Below are 15495 nucleotides of genomic sequence, written 5' to 3'. Positions count from 1 at the left end.
AAGTGTTAACAATAATTAACAGAATTTAAACAGCTCAGCCTCAAGTTCTGATATTTTCTAGAAAGTTTTAACAAAATGTCAAACTAAAAATGCACTTTGTTTTGAACACTGCAGTAAAAACAGCAGCAGCAAAGATATTATAATACAATACAGTCATCTGGTTAATGCATGACCACTGACCCAACTGTTTTTTAATTAAAGAAGCATTGTAGAATTTCAAATAAATCAGGAGGGTCAAGGCAATCAATCAAAGTGTTTTAAGGTTACAAGTCTGATAATTTTAAAACTGACATAATGTTGTACAATTTTAATGTAAAAACAAAATCTGCCGCATTACATAACCCACAAAGTGCACTGAATTGAGATCCTGATTCAAATAAGGCCGAACAGTTACTTAAAAGGATTTTCCAAACTAGTATTTTAACAAATCAAAATTTTTAAATATCAAACACTCAGCATGGCACAATTTACATTGAAGCATTCCTTTTTCAGCCAAGTATTAGTACAACCTTAATTTCAGCATTTCACTTTTTGTTGCATCCTCTCACTGAAATTACACTTATAAAAAGAGAAAGCCCTCGCAGCAGACCACATGGCGCCACAATCCAAGCTACCAAAAACTTACAGAACCTCAAATTTTGCCACTAGGAGACTTTAACTCCTTTCTCACTTTACTCCTCACTTGGGCTCGAATCCCATTTAAACACAGAAGCTGAACTTCAGTACAGTGCAGAGAACTTGAACCTCAAGTCAACTCACCCAGTGGACTCAAACCTGAGTACGGTGCAGAGGACTCAAACCTCAATCACACCCCCCTCCCCCGATGCAATGCAGAGGACATGAACCTCTGTTTGCCAACGGGCTTGTGATTGTGTCTCTTCACTGTACTAATTACTATTCGCGAAATCCGTAGAATAGAGAGTGATCAAGTGAGGGGACCATTTTCACACAGGAATACTGAGAGGGGCCAAGGTTTAATATCTTTCTTTTTGGGCCCGTCCGTCTCATGATACCAATGTTCCGGGCGGCCGCTGACACCCTCCGATCATAACCATTCATTTGGATCCTGCTGGTTATGCTAATATTGTCATCCTGTTTCTCCCCCCCCCCCCCCCCCCCCCCCCAGTCAAAGCAAAACGCTCAGACACAGTAGTTTCACCTCCTTCATCTTTATTCCAGGCCCTGGAGGGAGGGAGAACGATTGCCCATGTGCACAGGGATATAAATTCACCATCTTCTCTGGAGCAGCAGTTTCTCAATGAACCATATAGTCAATTTTACAAGGAGGAGCATCCTTGCTAACTGACCTTGCATACTAAATAACAATATTGGAAGCACATAGACATAATGACTGTTTTTCCACATTGTTAATCCATTGCCCTTGCCTCCAGCACCCCATTATCAACTGTAAGTTCTTCTCTGATCTGAGTCTTGCTTAGCTGAGCCTCTTGTTTCACAAAACTCAGAATTTAATTCTTTCTCTGCCTGCTTGTTCACATTTTCACTGGTACCTTGGCCATGTCACGAGGTTGGTCATTGAAAGGTTCCATGCTAATGCTTTGGGGACTTCGGTTAATTTCCACCATTGCAGCTGGTAGAGTTTGAATTCAATTAATTAATTTAGAATTAAAAGCTCATATCAAACATGGTGACCATAACTGCTGTTGATTGTCTTGGAGAACCACCCGATTCACTTGTACTATTTAGGCAAGAAAATCTGCTGTGTGGCCTACATGTGACTGCAGACCCGCATCCAGATGTTGACTGTTGACGCCCTTGTGAGATAGCCTGACATGCCACTGTGTTCTAGGGGAGTTAAAGATTGGCACCTCTTCTCAACAACACCTATACTGCATGAAAAAATATCAAAGATAAAATTGCAAACTTAGTTGTTTTCTCTCCATTTCTATCTATCTTTCTCCATTTTGCAAGTTTTGATTGTAATGTAATCCTTCAGGTATTAACACATTGGCCACATTTTTATCCTGAATGACCTGATGGCTGTGACATAAACACAAAATTATAAGAAGGCATTGCTCTGACAGGAAGGGGTTAATGAAGCAAGCAGATTTTGACCCCTTTAACTTGACTGATTTTGGTTTTCTTGCAGAGTGACATTTGGTCTTTGGGGATTACTGCAATTGAAATGGCAGAAGGCGCACCACGTAAGTTTTACTTTCTTGTGTTTGTTGAAGGATAGGGTGAGCAGTCAAGCGATACCCTTCTTCTGATTGTCTGACCTCAAGCCTGTTGTTGATGTGACCGGATTTCACTAATGGTTCCTTTTATTTATCACTGTGCAACTAACAAGAAGACGTCTTGTGATCAATTTTGGAATTGGTGTAAAGATTGGCAAACTGTGGCTGTACTCATGAAACTCAAATTCAACTTGAATCATCAGGCTGGTGGCCTATCCAGTTTAATTCAATGCTACAGTACATGGTGTCGACTAACATACCGAGGATTGACAGTCTATGAATTTCTAGCACTGTCAGTGTATCTCAGACTTGACCTGTTCACAGTTCCTGAGCAATCTGTGGTCTCCAGGGATTTGCATTCTACTCCTTGATGCAGATTAAAAGTAGTTTTACCGAAAACAAGAAATGCTGGAGATCACAGCAGGGCAGACAACATCCGTGAGAGAGAGCAAGCTAATGTTTTGAGTCCAGACACGAAACATCAGCTTGTTGGCTGCCCTGCTGTGATCTCCAGCATTTCTTGTTTTCAATACAGATTCTAGCATCTGGATCAATTTGCTCCTTTAAAAGTAGCTTTATTTGTCCTAGTCCTATTTATCCATTTAAAAAAAAATCTTGTTCTGTCATTTTTCTTTAATTTTAAAATACTTTTCCTTTAAATCCTATATCTTTTTCTCTACTTCTCTCTAACTTTCTTACTTATTTTTAAACCCCCATCAGAAGCATGATCTTTCACTGCCTGCTTCCTTTTGGCTCATTTTGCCATATTAGCAGATGGATCAACTTTGATAAAGTTGGCAATTTGTTGGACTTTACAAAGTGCTTCTGCTGAAAATGAGTAGCCATGTTTATGAAGTTTGTGGTCAGACAGAGCTTCACTGCTGTCTTGTCTTTAACATGTGCAAAGGGCCAAAGAATCAGAAGTGACCCATTTAACTGTTTGAGCCTATCCTGCCATTTAGTACCTGTGATTAGGTCCCTTGAGCTGTTTCTCCCTATTCATGCCTGACTTGAAATTTTTTTTAACCTATTCTGGTTCCACGATATTTTGTCTTCGAAAACTCTATCGATTGCAGTATTAGAATTTTCCCCATATCTTCAACAGCTTTTTTTCCCCAGTCACAGCATTCCAGAGCTCCACTCCATGGTGGGTATGGAATTGCCAGAGAAGCTCAGCAGGTCTGGAACGTCTGTGGTCAGGAAGCTGGACTCAAGTTTTGAGTCCAATGTGACTCCTCTTCAGAACTGATTTCTGACATTACCCTTGAACAGTTGACTTGCCCGAAATGTCGATTTTCCTGCTGTTTGGATGCTGCCTGACCTGCTGTGCTTTTCAAACACCACTCTAATCTAGATTTGGAAGTCTATGCTCCTTTTTATCTGCAAAGAAGTATCTACCTATGAACTCATTTCTTAATCTTCTGCAATTTGATTAGATCTCCGTTAAGTTCTAGCCATACAAGCCAGTCAGTGCAACATGTCCTGACAATTTAACCCTATTTTCCAGTTACCATTTTTGCCGAATATGAGGGCACCCCTTATAGCCAATCATCCCTCCTGAGGTGCAATGTCCAGACTGATTTATCACATTAATTAGGCGTGAACCAGAAATTTATATGAAACATGTATCTTATCCTTCCCTTTATGTTTAATTCCCCTGAGAAAAAGGTCAACATTGCACTAGCATTTTTAATTGCTTGTTGACCATATACCAAACTAAAAAGGTCTGTTGGGTACAAGTCAGTTAAAGAATTCCAAATTGAACAACATGCAATTAGTTGTACCACTTAAAAGTGTCAAGAGAGGTGTGAGTGTAGCTAAAGACCATAATGCAAACAATGAACATTTAATGCTTTACGTATTGTAAATAGTTAGTGGATTTCCAGAGCAATTTGCTCAATGTATTCTGTGGCAAGCCTTTTCTGTATCTGTTCTGCAACAGTTCCATTGTGATAATGTTGCTGCACTAGTAACACAAGTTTCAGGGGCTGCAGACACGTTCAAATCCCACAGAAGCAGCTGAGAAACTTAAAACAGTATCTGTTGACTGAATAAGTGTGGACTCAAGCTGGCAGCAGCATTGGTAACCCTGGAGAAAGCAGATTGTGATACAAACCCATCTTGTTTAGTTGTGCCTTTTCAGAGGAACTGTGCCTAGTCTGACATCCAAGTGACTCTTAATCAGCTTCCTGAAATGACCCAGCAAACTATTTAATTGTAGGGAAGATGCTGGCTTATCAGCTTCACAAGGGCAGTTATAGACAGGCAGTAAATACTGGCCTTTCTAGGCACGTTGCCATGCTATGAATGGATTTTTAAAAAGCCTGAGCAGACAGTGATAGAAAAAGAAATGGCGAAGCTCTTGTTTTGATGTGTCATACATTAGGTATGGAGAAGGGTGAGGGGAAAGATGACAAAGGTGTTGGCATTGAAGGCGGCCATTCCATGGTTGGCCAAGTGCTGAGTAGCGGGCCAAAACATGCTGACATTTCTCATTTTCATTTTAGCAAGGTAGTTCAAGCCTGGCACCTGGGGAGCCACACACTAAGAATTAAACTTTATAAGAGAATAGGTTGTTAAATATGTAAATATTGGGGGCATGTAATAGTTTTGTACCAGAACTAAATGACACAGTGGGATAAATTGCTCTCATTTATCTGAATAACTATTCCCCTTTGAAATGTCTTGCAAAATCCTATAAACCTGGTTTGGATGGCTTCTTACAGTGACTGCAAAATGCAAGTACCAGCAGCAAAATCAGCCTGTTATTTAAAATTCCAGTGATGGTATCTAATTTATTGTTTAGTATGCCTGTATACTTCTGTCGAATCTAGAAAGCTGAATAGTTCAGTGCTCAGCATGTAGGGATGGGTAGTGTTGTCTTCACGTTACTTATTTCATAACCTTGATAATGGCATTGCCATTTCAGATTTTATTCCAAGCATAGAAACATGGCAACAGGTTTGGGTAAAACGAGCATAAACTTGCTGTATTGTCAAGGGGACAGTTGGATTCACCATGTTCTTTTGGATAGTGCTCCTCACCCAACCTGACCATAAACATGAGCTGAGCCCAATACCAATGCTAATGACAATCAGCTATTTGAGTGCTGTTCTGCATATCAGAAAATTAAAAAGCACTGTACTTTGATTTGAAAAGGAAATCCTGATTTCCCTTTTAAAAATGTCGCCTAATTTAAACAAAACATTTTTATCACCATATTGCTTGCTTATATTTTAGTTGCATGTTATACATGATCTATTTCTGGATCAAGTTGTCACCAAAATGATGTAACAGGTGATGGGAAGTTGCAGGTTGGAAACCACCTCGGACATAGTTGATTGCTGAGCCAAGCTGTTTCTCCGTAACTCTGAGAAACGTCCCCGACCGACTAGGCTGGTTCTCTCTGTGATATGGAGGTTTAGCTGGTGATACCTTCTAATACGGTGCAAGCAACTGTACAAGGCTTGAGTGGTTCTACCTAGTGAACTGACAGGCATGTTGCTTCTTGTTGCTAAACTTTGTGGTTGTTTCAAAGTTAATATCAATGGTTACACAACTGGATCCTTCTTTGTTTGAGGAGCTGTTGTTGGTGATACCTAAGCTTTGGTTCTTTGCTGCATACTCTGGATGTAAGGTAAGTGAGGTGTGTCAAGAGTGCAACAGAGAAAGAAAATTTCTGGATTTTATTGCAAGGGTTTCAAATCGGACTGTGGGTTTCCATGCATTGCCATAGATGACTGACTGACCAATTCAAATCAACTCCAGAATAATGGCTGCAGCTATTTTAGATTAACATGGGGAAATTGATGACATTGTACTGCCTGTCATTTTTGGCCATTAGTGGTTTTCTTTATATAATTTTGTTTCTTATTTACTTTGTTTCATTGCAGCTCTGTGTGACATGCACCCAATGCGAGCCTTATTCCTTATTCCAAGAAATGCCCCTCCAAGATTGAAGTCTAAAAAGTGGTAGGTGATTCTAAGATGTTTTGCATGAGCCCTGTGGATGTGTTCATTGATTTGAATACCCAATGTCTTCAACAGAGCTGGCCAAATGGATTAGGCAGGATGACATCAATGCAGGACAGAACTTGAAATCAGTCAATTCCTTGCTGTAGCTATAAAAACTAGCAGTATGATTAGAAATTAAGCCCTCAAGCCTGTCCTGCCATTTAATACATGGCTGATCTTATACACATTGCCTGCTCTCCATAATCCTTTAAACCCATTACTAATTGGGAATCGATCTATCTACTCAAATTTATTCACTGTCTTGGCTTATACAGATTGGGCTTTCCAGAACGTCTGATTCAAAGGTGGGTTGGAGCTGGAGAACAGAAAAGTGAGGGGAGTGAGAATACTCCACAGATTTAAAAGTTCAGAGGTGGGTGGGTTTGGGAGTCATCATTAAACTTCGATGCTAGAACAAGGGAGGGAAAAATTGGGTAAAGAAGTAAGGAGCTGAAGGAGAGAAGGGAGGTGCAAAACTTGACCATAATCATATGAGGATTATATGCTTCAACACATATATTTGATCAGCAAAGACCAACATATACTCTCTGGATATAGTGAGAGGGTCATTGCCCAGAGAGAGGCAACCTACAGCCCAGCCTCAGATTCTAAGTTTGCCACTGACTGACCAGTTTTAGAGTGTCGTGTGTGTGTGTGTGTGTTGTCAAATGGCTGAACACACACTAGAAAAAAATAAGTGGAAACATGTGATCCAAATAGAGTGTTTAGATGATTGCAACTTGCAGACCGAACAGAGTCCTTGGCTATGGTGAGTTGAGTCCAAGTAGAATGTATCCTAGGAGAAATTGTAGATGCATGTAACCTAGATAAACACAAGTTTTAAAGTTAAAAATCACACAACACCAGGTTATAGTCCAACAGGTTTAATTGGAAGCACACTAGCTTTCGGGGCGACGCTCCTTCATCAGGTGATTGTCAGGTGAAGGAGCGTCACTCCGAAAGCTAGTGTGCTTCCAATTAAACCCGTTGGACTATAACCTGGTGTTGTGATTTTTAACTTTGTTCACCCCAGTCCAACACCGGCATCTCCAGAACATGAAAAGTTTTAACGGGATTGAAACATGTCATATCGTTAAATGGAGGAGTGTGAACTGCAACCAGCAGTCAGCCACATCTAGATTTAAATTTTCAAATTAATTTTGTAAGTAGGTTTGGTGGTTTGGTACATCTGAGGTTTGAGTTGAAGGATAGTGGCTTTCATTGCAGTGTAGAAACAAGACCACCTGATTGTGAAAAGGCCTACACTGGAATCAAGCAGCTCAGTAGTACATGGAGTAAACCCCTCTGCTAACTTAAACAGCAGCACAGAAAAGATTCACCCCGTGTTGTATTCTGTTAAAATTGGAGAGGCAAAGAATTATCCCAGAGGTCACTATTAAAGTAAAAATTAACAACTTTATTCTGTAAATCCAACAGAGAATACTAAACCCAACAACTCCTTTCTCTTAAACCTATCTTTTACCTCCCACTCTACCATACTAGTCCGATTTAAAAAAAACTCCTGATTAAGATTTACAAAAAAAATTCATGTTTCAAATTCAATCAGCGTTGTCAATTCTCCTTTGTAGATTTTCCTCTGTAGATTTTCCTCTGTAGATTCTCGCCAGGTCAGTTTTGATGTTCTACTGTGCAAACTCCTTCCGCAGGCAGGTACCTTTTAGAGAGCTCTTGAGCTAGCACCCTACATTTGTTGGTCTTTGGGGAACGAGCCAGGTCAAGTGGTAGAAATTGCAGTGGGAGATTTCTTTGGGAACAGTGATCACAATTCTGTAAGTTTTACAATACTCGTAGATAAAGAAGAGAGTGGTCCTAAGGGAAGAGTGCTAAACTGGACCAAGGCCAATTATATCAAAATTATACAGGAGCTGGGAAATGTGGATTGGATGCAGCTATTTGAACGGAAGTCCAAATTTGAGATGTGGGAGGCTTTCAAAGATAGTGCAGGATAGGCATGTCCTGTTGAAGGCAAAGGATAGGAAGGGAAGTTAGTGAACCATGGATGACAGGAGAAATTGTACGACTAGCCAAGAGGAAAAGGGAAGTGTACATAAGTTCTAGGCAGCTGAGAACAGGCCCTGGAGGAATATTGGAAGAGTAGGACCAGTCTTAAACAAGGAATCAATTGGGCTAAAAGGGGTCATGAAATAGCTTGAGCTAGCAGAATTAAGGAGAATCCCAAAGCATTTTATTCTTGTATAAGAAGCAAGTGGGTAACTAGAGAAAGGATTGGTCCTCTAAAAGATAATGAAGGAAGGCTGTGCTGAACCTGAGAGAATGGGTGAGATATTCTGAATGATTACTTTGCATCAGTGTTCACTGAGGAGAGGAACATGATGAATGTTGAGATTAGAGATAGAAGTTTGATTAGTCTGGATCACGTTGGCATAAGTAGGGAAGATGTGTTGGGTAGGCTAGAGGTTATTAAGGTGGACAAATCCCCAGGAGCGGATGGGGTCTATCCCAGGTTGCTGAGGGAGGCGAGAGAGGAAATAGCTGGGGTCCTGACAGATATCTTTGTGGCATCCTTAAATATAGGTGACGTGCCGGAGGACTGGAAGGTTGCTCGTGCTGTCTCTCTGTACATGAAGGGTAGTAGGGATATTCCGGGTAATTACAGACCAGTGAGCCTGACCTCGGTGGTGGGGAAGTTGCTGGAGAGGGTACTGAGAGATAAGCTCATTCCATTCCAAATATAAATAGATCCTATCAGTGATGGGCAACATGGTTTTGTGCGGGGGAGATCGTGCCTTACCAACTTGATAGAGTTCTTCAAGGACGTGACCAAGTTGTTAGATGAAGGAAGGGCTGTTGATGTCATATACATGGACTTTAGTAAGGCATTTGATAAGCTTTCCCCATTGTAGACTAATGGAGAAAGTGAAGTCACATGGTGTGCAAGGTGTTCTAGCTTAGTGGATAAAGAACTGGTTGAGCAACAGGAGACAGAGAGTAGTAATTGAAGGGAGTTTCTCGAAATGGAGAAAGGTGACCAGTGGTGTTCCGTAGGGGCCCACTGTTGTTTGTAATATACATAAATGATCTAGAAGAGGGCACTGTTGGTATGATCAGCAAGTTTGCAGATGACACAAAAATTGGTGGAGTGGCAGAAAGCATAAGGGACTGTCAAAGAATACTGGAGGATATAAATAGATTGGAGAGTTGGGCGGAAAAGTGGCAGATGGCTTTCAAGCCAGACAAATGTGAAGTGATGCATTTAGGCAAGTCTAATTTTAGAGTGAATTATACAGTGAATGGAAGAGCCTTGGGAAAAGTTGATGGGCAGAGAGATTTGGGAGTGCAGGTCCATTGTACCTGAAGGTTGCTGCACAGGTGTATAGAGTGGTTAAGAAGGCATATGGTATGCTTGCCTTCATTGGACGGGGAATTGGATATAAAAGCTGGCAAGTCATGTTAAAATTGTACAAGACATTGGTTCGGCCGCATTTAGAATGCTGTGTACAGTTCTGGGCGCCACATTACCAAAAGGATGTGGACACTTTGGAGAGGGTGAAGAGAAGGTTTACGAGGATGTTGCCTGGTATGGAAGGTGCTAGCTATGAAGAGAGGTTGAGTACGTTAGGTTTATTTTCACTAGAAAAAAGGAGATTGTTGGGGGACCTGATTAAGGTTTACAAAATCATGAAGCGTATAGACAGGGTGAAGGATTCAATAACGAGAGGTCATGCTTTCAAGATGAGATGGAAAGTTTAAGGGGGATATACGTGGTAAGTACTTCACACACAGGGTGGTGGGCGTTTGGAACGTATTGCCAGCAAAGGTGGTAGAGGCAGGCACGATAGATTCACTTAAGATGCATCTGGACAGATGCATGAGTAGGTGGGGAGCAGAGGGATACAGATGCTTAGGAAATGACCGACAGTACATTTGAATCAGCTCAGGCTTGGAGGGCTGAAGGGCCTGTCCCTGGGCTGTAAATTTTCTTTGTTCTTTTTCGGTAGTTCTCCCAATAACTGTTGAAAATGTCCATTTTTATACCCCAAAACATTGGATTGGTTCATTGGTTTTAACATTATCAAAATACTAAATTCAAATCTGATTGGATTTTGGTATCTTGGGGTATAATTTAAACTGACCCAATTTGAATTTGTGCTGAAAATGTGTTGCTGGAAAAGCGCAGCAGGTCAGGCAGTATCCAAGGAGCAGGAGAATCGACGTTTCGGGCATGAGCCCTTCTTCAGGCCCAATTTGAATTTGTTTCTGTTTCATGGCAACCTAGGTGCTGCTATTTGTTTCGATCAAGTGTTAGATTGTTACCTTGTTCAGGACACTCTCAGTCTTTTCTAGCTTTTCAATTCTCTTAAAGATACAGTACACCTCTACATCTTAAGTGTATTTCTGCCAGGTGCTCCGGCTTCCTCCTACAGTCCAAAGGTGTGCAGGTTGTAAATTGGACGTTGTAAATTGCCCCATAATAGTATCCATAGATGTGCAGGTTAGGTTGGTTACCTGTGGTAAATTGGGGTTATGGGAATAGGGTGGGATGCTGTTCAGAGGGTCAGTGCAGTCTCAATTGGTCGAATTGCCTCTTTCTGCATTGTAGGGATTCTATGATTCTAAGTGATCATGTGACTGCTGGAGTCAATAAACTTAGTGAACAGAAACATGACTGCATCAACCTGAGCATTGTAATTTGAATTCGAGGGGACAAACTAAAAGATAACAATATGATAACTGAAAGAAGTTATTCATCACAGTGCATTAGATTTTTAAATGATTGAAAATTATCACTTTGATTCAAGGTATGTCGTATAGGGAAAGCTATGCATCTATCTGATCCCCAAGTCGCAGGTAGATAGGATAGTGAAGAAGGCGTTAGGTATGCTTTCCTTTATTGGTCAGAGTACTGAGTACAGGAGTTGGGAGGTCATGTTGCAGCTGTACAGGACATTGGTTAGGCCACTGTTGGAATATTGCATGCAATTCTGGTCTCCTTCCTATCGGAAAGATGTTTTCAAACTTGAAAGGGTTCAGAAAAGATTTACAAGGATGTTGCCAGGGTTGGAGGATCTGAGCTATAGGAAGAACCTGAACCGCTGGGTCTGTTTTCCCTGGAGGGGTGACTTTAGAGAGGTTTACAAAATTGAGGGGCATGGATAGAATAAATAGATAGTGGGTGGGGGAGCTCAGAACTAGAGGGCATAGGTTTAGGGTGAGAGGGGAAAGATATAAAAGAGACCTAAGGGGCAACTTTTTCACACAGAGGGTGGTACGTGCATGGAATGAGCTACCAGAGGATGTGGTGGAGGCTGGTACAATTGCAACATTGAAGAGGCATTTGGATGGGTATATGAATCGGAAGGGTTTGGAGGGATATGGGCCAGGTGCTGGCAGGTGGGACTAGATTGGGTTGGGATATATGAACGGGTTGTAACAAAGGGTTTGTTTCCATGCTGTGCGTCTCTGACTCTATGACTCGAAGAGGTTTATATTGAATTGAAATTTTGTATTTGGCCTTCTGATTTTTGAGTAGTTCCAAGCATGAGACAAACTTGACTATTTGTGGTCGCTGCTTCCAGCACTGGTACTGCAGCAGCAACAAGGTGGAGTGTCTGAAGTTGAAAAAAAATGTTTTTGCATCCAATCTCGGTGTCAGTTTGAGGGCATCGCTAATAGGGAAGCACCGTTGAAGAAGAAAAAGATTGAAGTTTATTTATGCATTAAAATTTGAAGGTTGGGGACTTGCTTTGGGTAACTTTCAATTTGATGTGGGCTGAAGGCAAAATTAAAAATCCAGTTTTCTAGGTTTGAATCTTCTAATGAAGTTTGTAAATACATTTGGTGGTTGAGAGAGGAGCATGATCCAAATGCATCATTCTAAGGTAATCACTGAAGCAATGATTGTCAGTTGTATGTTTTGTTATCTGGTTTACTAAAGATCTCCATTTATCTCCAACATAATCTCTGAACTGACTTAATGACCTTTTTCTTCTGAGTGCAAGGAAGCAAGTAAAAAATGTATGGAAAGTGAATTTCTGACTGCAACCAATGTGAAATGCTAAACAAAAGTTAGGGGTATGCAGTGTTGTTGGAGGAATGAGTCTGATTTATATGCAGTGATGACACCATGTGTTGTAAATCGTCCCCGCTCCCATAGCTGATCTTGCCTGAGGACTGCTGGGTGCAGTGATTATTGCTTTGCACATTACCGGCTGCTGCTGGAGAGCCTGACTGTGGGGGAGGAAGTGTGATGCAAATACAAAGTGAGTCTGTCAGTATGGGTGGGAGGTGATTTCGGCCAAATGCTAGAGCAGGAGGAACTGGGAGGCAACTTCCCACGTGGTAAATTTATGATCTTGGTATCAGATGTGTAAGTTCGTATTGCCTGTGTCACTGTTGCTCATGGTGGGCAAACATGGTTCCTTAAAAGAATTAAGGCAGACTTTATGGACATGCTCTTACCAGAATTCTCACGGGCCTATTAGAGGTCTAGCCCTGCCTTACTGAAAATTTAATGTTTCAATAGATGTAATTTGGCTTCCACATCTACAATCTAACCTTGCAGAAAGTCTGCATTTATTAACAGCTCTCCACTGTTAGGCTAGAAGACTTACTGGTCCCTCCTTGGCAATGCAGTTTTGTAACTGAACTGGGGGAGGACTTCTACTATCCTGGAAAAGGTGTTTAAGCAAGATCCCACTTGTCTTCCATATTTTCCTTGACTGGCATGTGCTGGAATTTGAAAGCAGTTATATTTGGTGCAGGTTGCAGTTGAGGATGAGCCTTCATGCCCTCCATCTGCAATCTTTCCTGTAAGCTGCCTGTGAAGGAAGTTCTATGTGAGTTTGTAGAAACTAGAAAAGCAGTATGTCTGTACCATGGTGTGAGTTTCGTTTTTAAGCATTAAATTCTACTTTAACCATTTCTTTGGTAGGTCAAGGAGGTTTATAGAATTTATTGAAAATTGTCTGATCAAAAATTACACTCAGAGACCATCCACAGATCAGCTGTTGAAGCACAGCTTCATTCGAGACCAGCCAACTGAGAGGCAGGTCCGCATCCAGCTAAAAGACCATATTGATCGGACCCGGAAAAAGCGTGGTGAAAAAGGTGAGACGTGAGTTCATTACTCAGCAGACACTTGTACCCATTTCACCACATGCAGTGGTAATAAACTTATGATCTTTAAGTATAATGTCAGCAGTGTAATAATAGGCTATCTCTATTATACAGAAGAGACGGAGTATGAATATAGTGGTAGTGAGGAGGAGGAGGACAATGTCGGCGAAGAAGGAGAACCAAGGTATGAGTTTTTTTAAAAAAAAGCTGCATCAAGTGTGTTTTATTTAGAGTATCATAAAGCTTCCTTGTCCCTGTGTCCTCATTCATTTTAATGCTGTTCTCACCATATAAATTTAACTTTGCTGTTGAGTGGTCATTGAAGTTGCTCTGTTTAATATGGGTAATGTTGATACCAAGGATCAGTACATTGTCTGTGCCTAGTATCTGCTCATGTTAGTCCTGGGGACCCCTGCCACAACTTTGTGCCTTGCCATCGGTTCCCTTGCACTCCACGTTTAAGAGCCAGGTCATTTGCTATAAAATGAATGAGTGGGGCTGGGAGTTTGCCCGATTGATGAATTCTCCTTTAAGTAGTGGGAAATGGGCATGTATGCACATGAGACTTCAATACCAAAGCTGTGGTAAAATGGATAAGATCCAATTTTATTGTCCCTTGAGTAAGAAGTCAGCTACAGTTGTTCAGAACACAAAAATGCAAAATTATACAGTTGTGCAGCATCTGTAATTTTTTTTTGAAGTGAGATCTTTTAAAAATCTCTTTCCAAGACATTTACTTTCAGTCTGACCAGCAATTTACTTATGGTATGAATAACATTAAGGTGGGGAACTGGGGACATCTTGAAATTCATGGGATTATGAAAATGTGCGAATTACAAACAGCAGTAAATTATTCATCCATTGCTGCCAAACGCTAAAATCTTGGCTAATACTGGGCTTCACTTTCCCACCCGTTTTCCATATCCCTTGAGAAAACATAAATTTCTCTATTCCAGCTTTAAATATATTCAACCAAAATAGCATCCACAAGCTCTTTAGGGTAGAGCTCTCCCGAAGATTCACAACTTTGAAATGAAAAGATTTTTTGCATTTCATTCTGAAATGATTCGCAACTGAGACTGTGACCTCAGATTACCCAGCCAGGTAAAATAATCTCTGTGTCGACCTTTTCAAGTCCCTCCAAAATCTTGAATATTGCAATGAGGTGACCATTCATTCCACTAAACTCAAAGAAATACCAACCCAGTTTACTGAGCCTCTCACTGTCCCCCTCGTCCCCAGGACCAGTCTAATAAACTGCCCTTGTCCCACCTCCAATGCTTCAGTTTGTTTCCTTGTCTGGAGACCAAAACTGCATATTGTACTGTCTCATCAAAGTCTGAGTGATTATAACAATACTTCTTCTTTTCTGTACCCTGATTCTCTTGCAAGTAAGGCTGACATGCCATGAGCCTTTCTAATCACTTGCTGTATTTGTACATTAACTTTTCTGCCTTCCTAGAATGAGTTTGTTTGAGTTTGTATGTGGGTGTCACTGGCTAGGCCATCCCTAATTATCCTTGCAGAAGTGTTGGTGAGCAGATGCTGCAATCTGTGCCTCATATAGTGGGATCTATCTGCTCCTGCATACCTTTAAGTATTGTGGCCCTATTTTGCAGACTGTCCATGTTCTTCTGACTGAAATTCTTCATCTCTCTCACTTGTCTGCATGAAGTTTCCTTTGCCACTTGTCTCCTGACCCTGCCAAAATATCTCTGTCTTTGAGTTCTACACTGTCATAGGGTTAAACAGCACAGAAACAGATCCTTTGGTTCAACTCTGATCGAAATGCTTCCAGGTTTTGCATCATCTACAAGCCATGTACTAAGATCTATGTCATTAATCGTAAAATCACAGAGTACTGAAACGTCCCTGCATGCCATTACTACACTGGAAAGGCAAGACACTCAATAATTGCCCTCGAGGACCTTGATGCCAAACCATCCTGCAATCTGAAGAATCTAATCTTGTGACCACTGTCTCTTTTATTTCATGAGCTAAACTTTTCTCTCAAGTCTGTAGTCAAACACTGTTTCAAATGCCTTTTGAAACTTGATGTGCATCACATTGACTATTTCCTGTTAGTATTACTATGTCAAAAAACCCAAGCAAGTTAGTCAAGTGAGTTCCATTTTAAAAGTCCATGCTGGCTGTTACTAATCAAGCCAATTTTTTTCATGTGACT

The 15495-nt window shown here is 40.9% G+C and overlaps 1 protein-coding gene across 2 annotated transcripts in view; it reads left to right on the top strand.

The window, feature by feature from the left end:
- LOC132835150 (misshapen-like kinase 1) overlaps positions 1–15495 on the top strand; it is a 289538-nt gene that overhangs the window by 169074 nt on the left and 104969 nt on the right. For both annotated transcript variants that reach the window (XM_060854484.1, XM_060854483.1), the window contains exons 8-11: positions 2111–2165; positions 6092–6170; positions 13126–13301; positions 13425–13494. In XM_060854484.1, coding sequence (XP_060710467.1) covers positions 2111–2165; positions 6092–6170; positions 13126–13301; positions 13425–13494 — 380 coding nt within the window. The remainder of the gene's footprint in view (positions 1–2110; positions 2166–6091; positions 6171–13125; positions 13302–13424; positions 13495–15495) is intronic.

The sequence above is a fragment of the Hemiscyllium ocellatum genome, chromosome 44 (assembly GCF_020745735.1).
Source record: "Hemiscyllium ocellatum isolate sHemOce1 chromosome 44, sHemOce1.pat.X.cur, whole genome shotgun sequence".
NCBI lineage: Eukaryota > Metazoa > Chordata > Chondrichthyes > Orectolobiformes > Hemiscylliidae > Hemiscyllium > Hemiscyllium ocellatum.
This window is presented reverse-complemented; position numbering and strand designations above follow the sequence as displayed.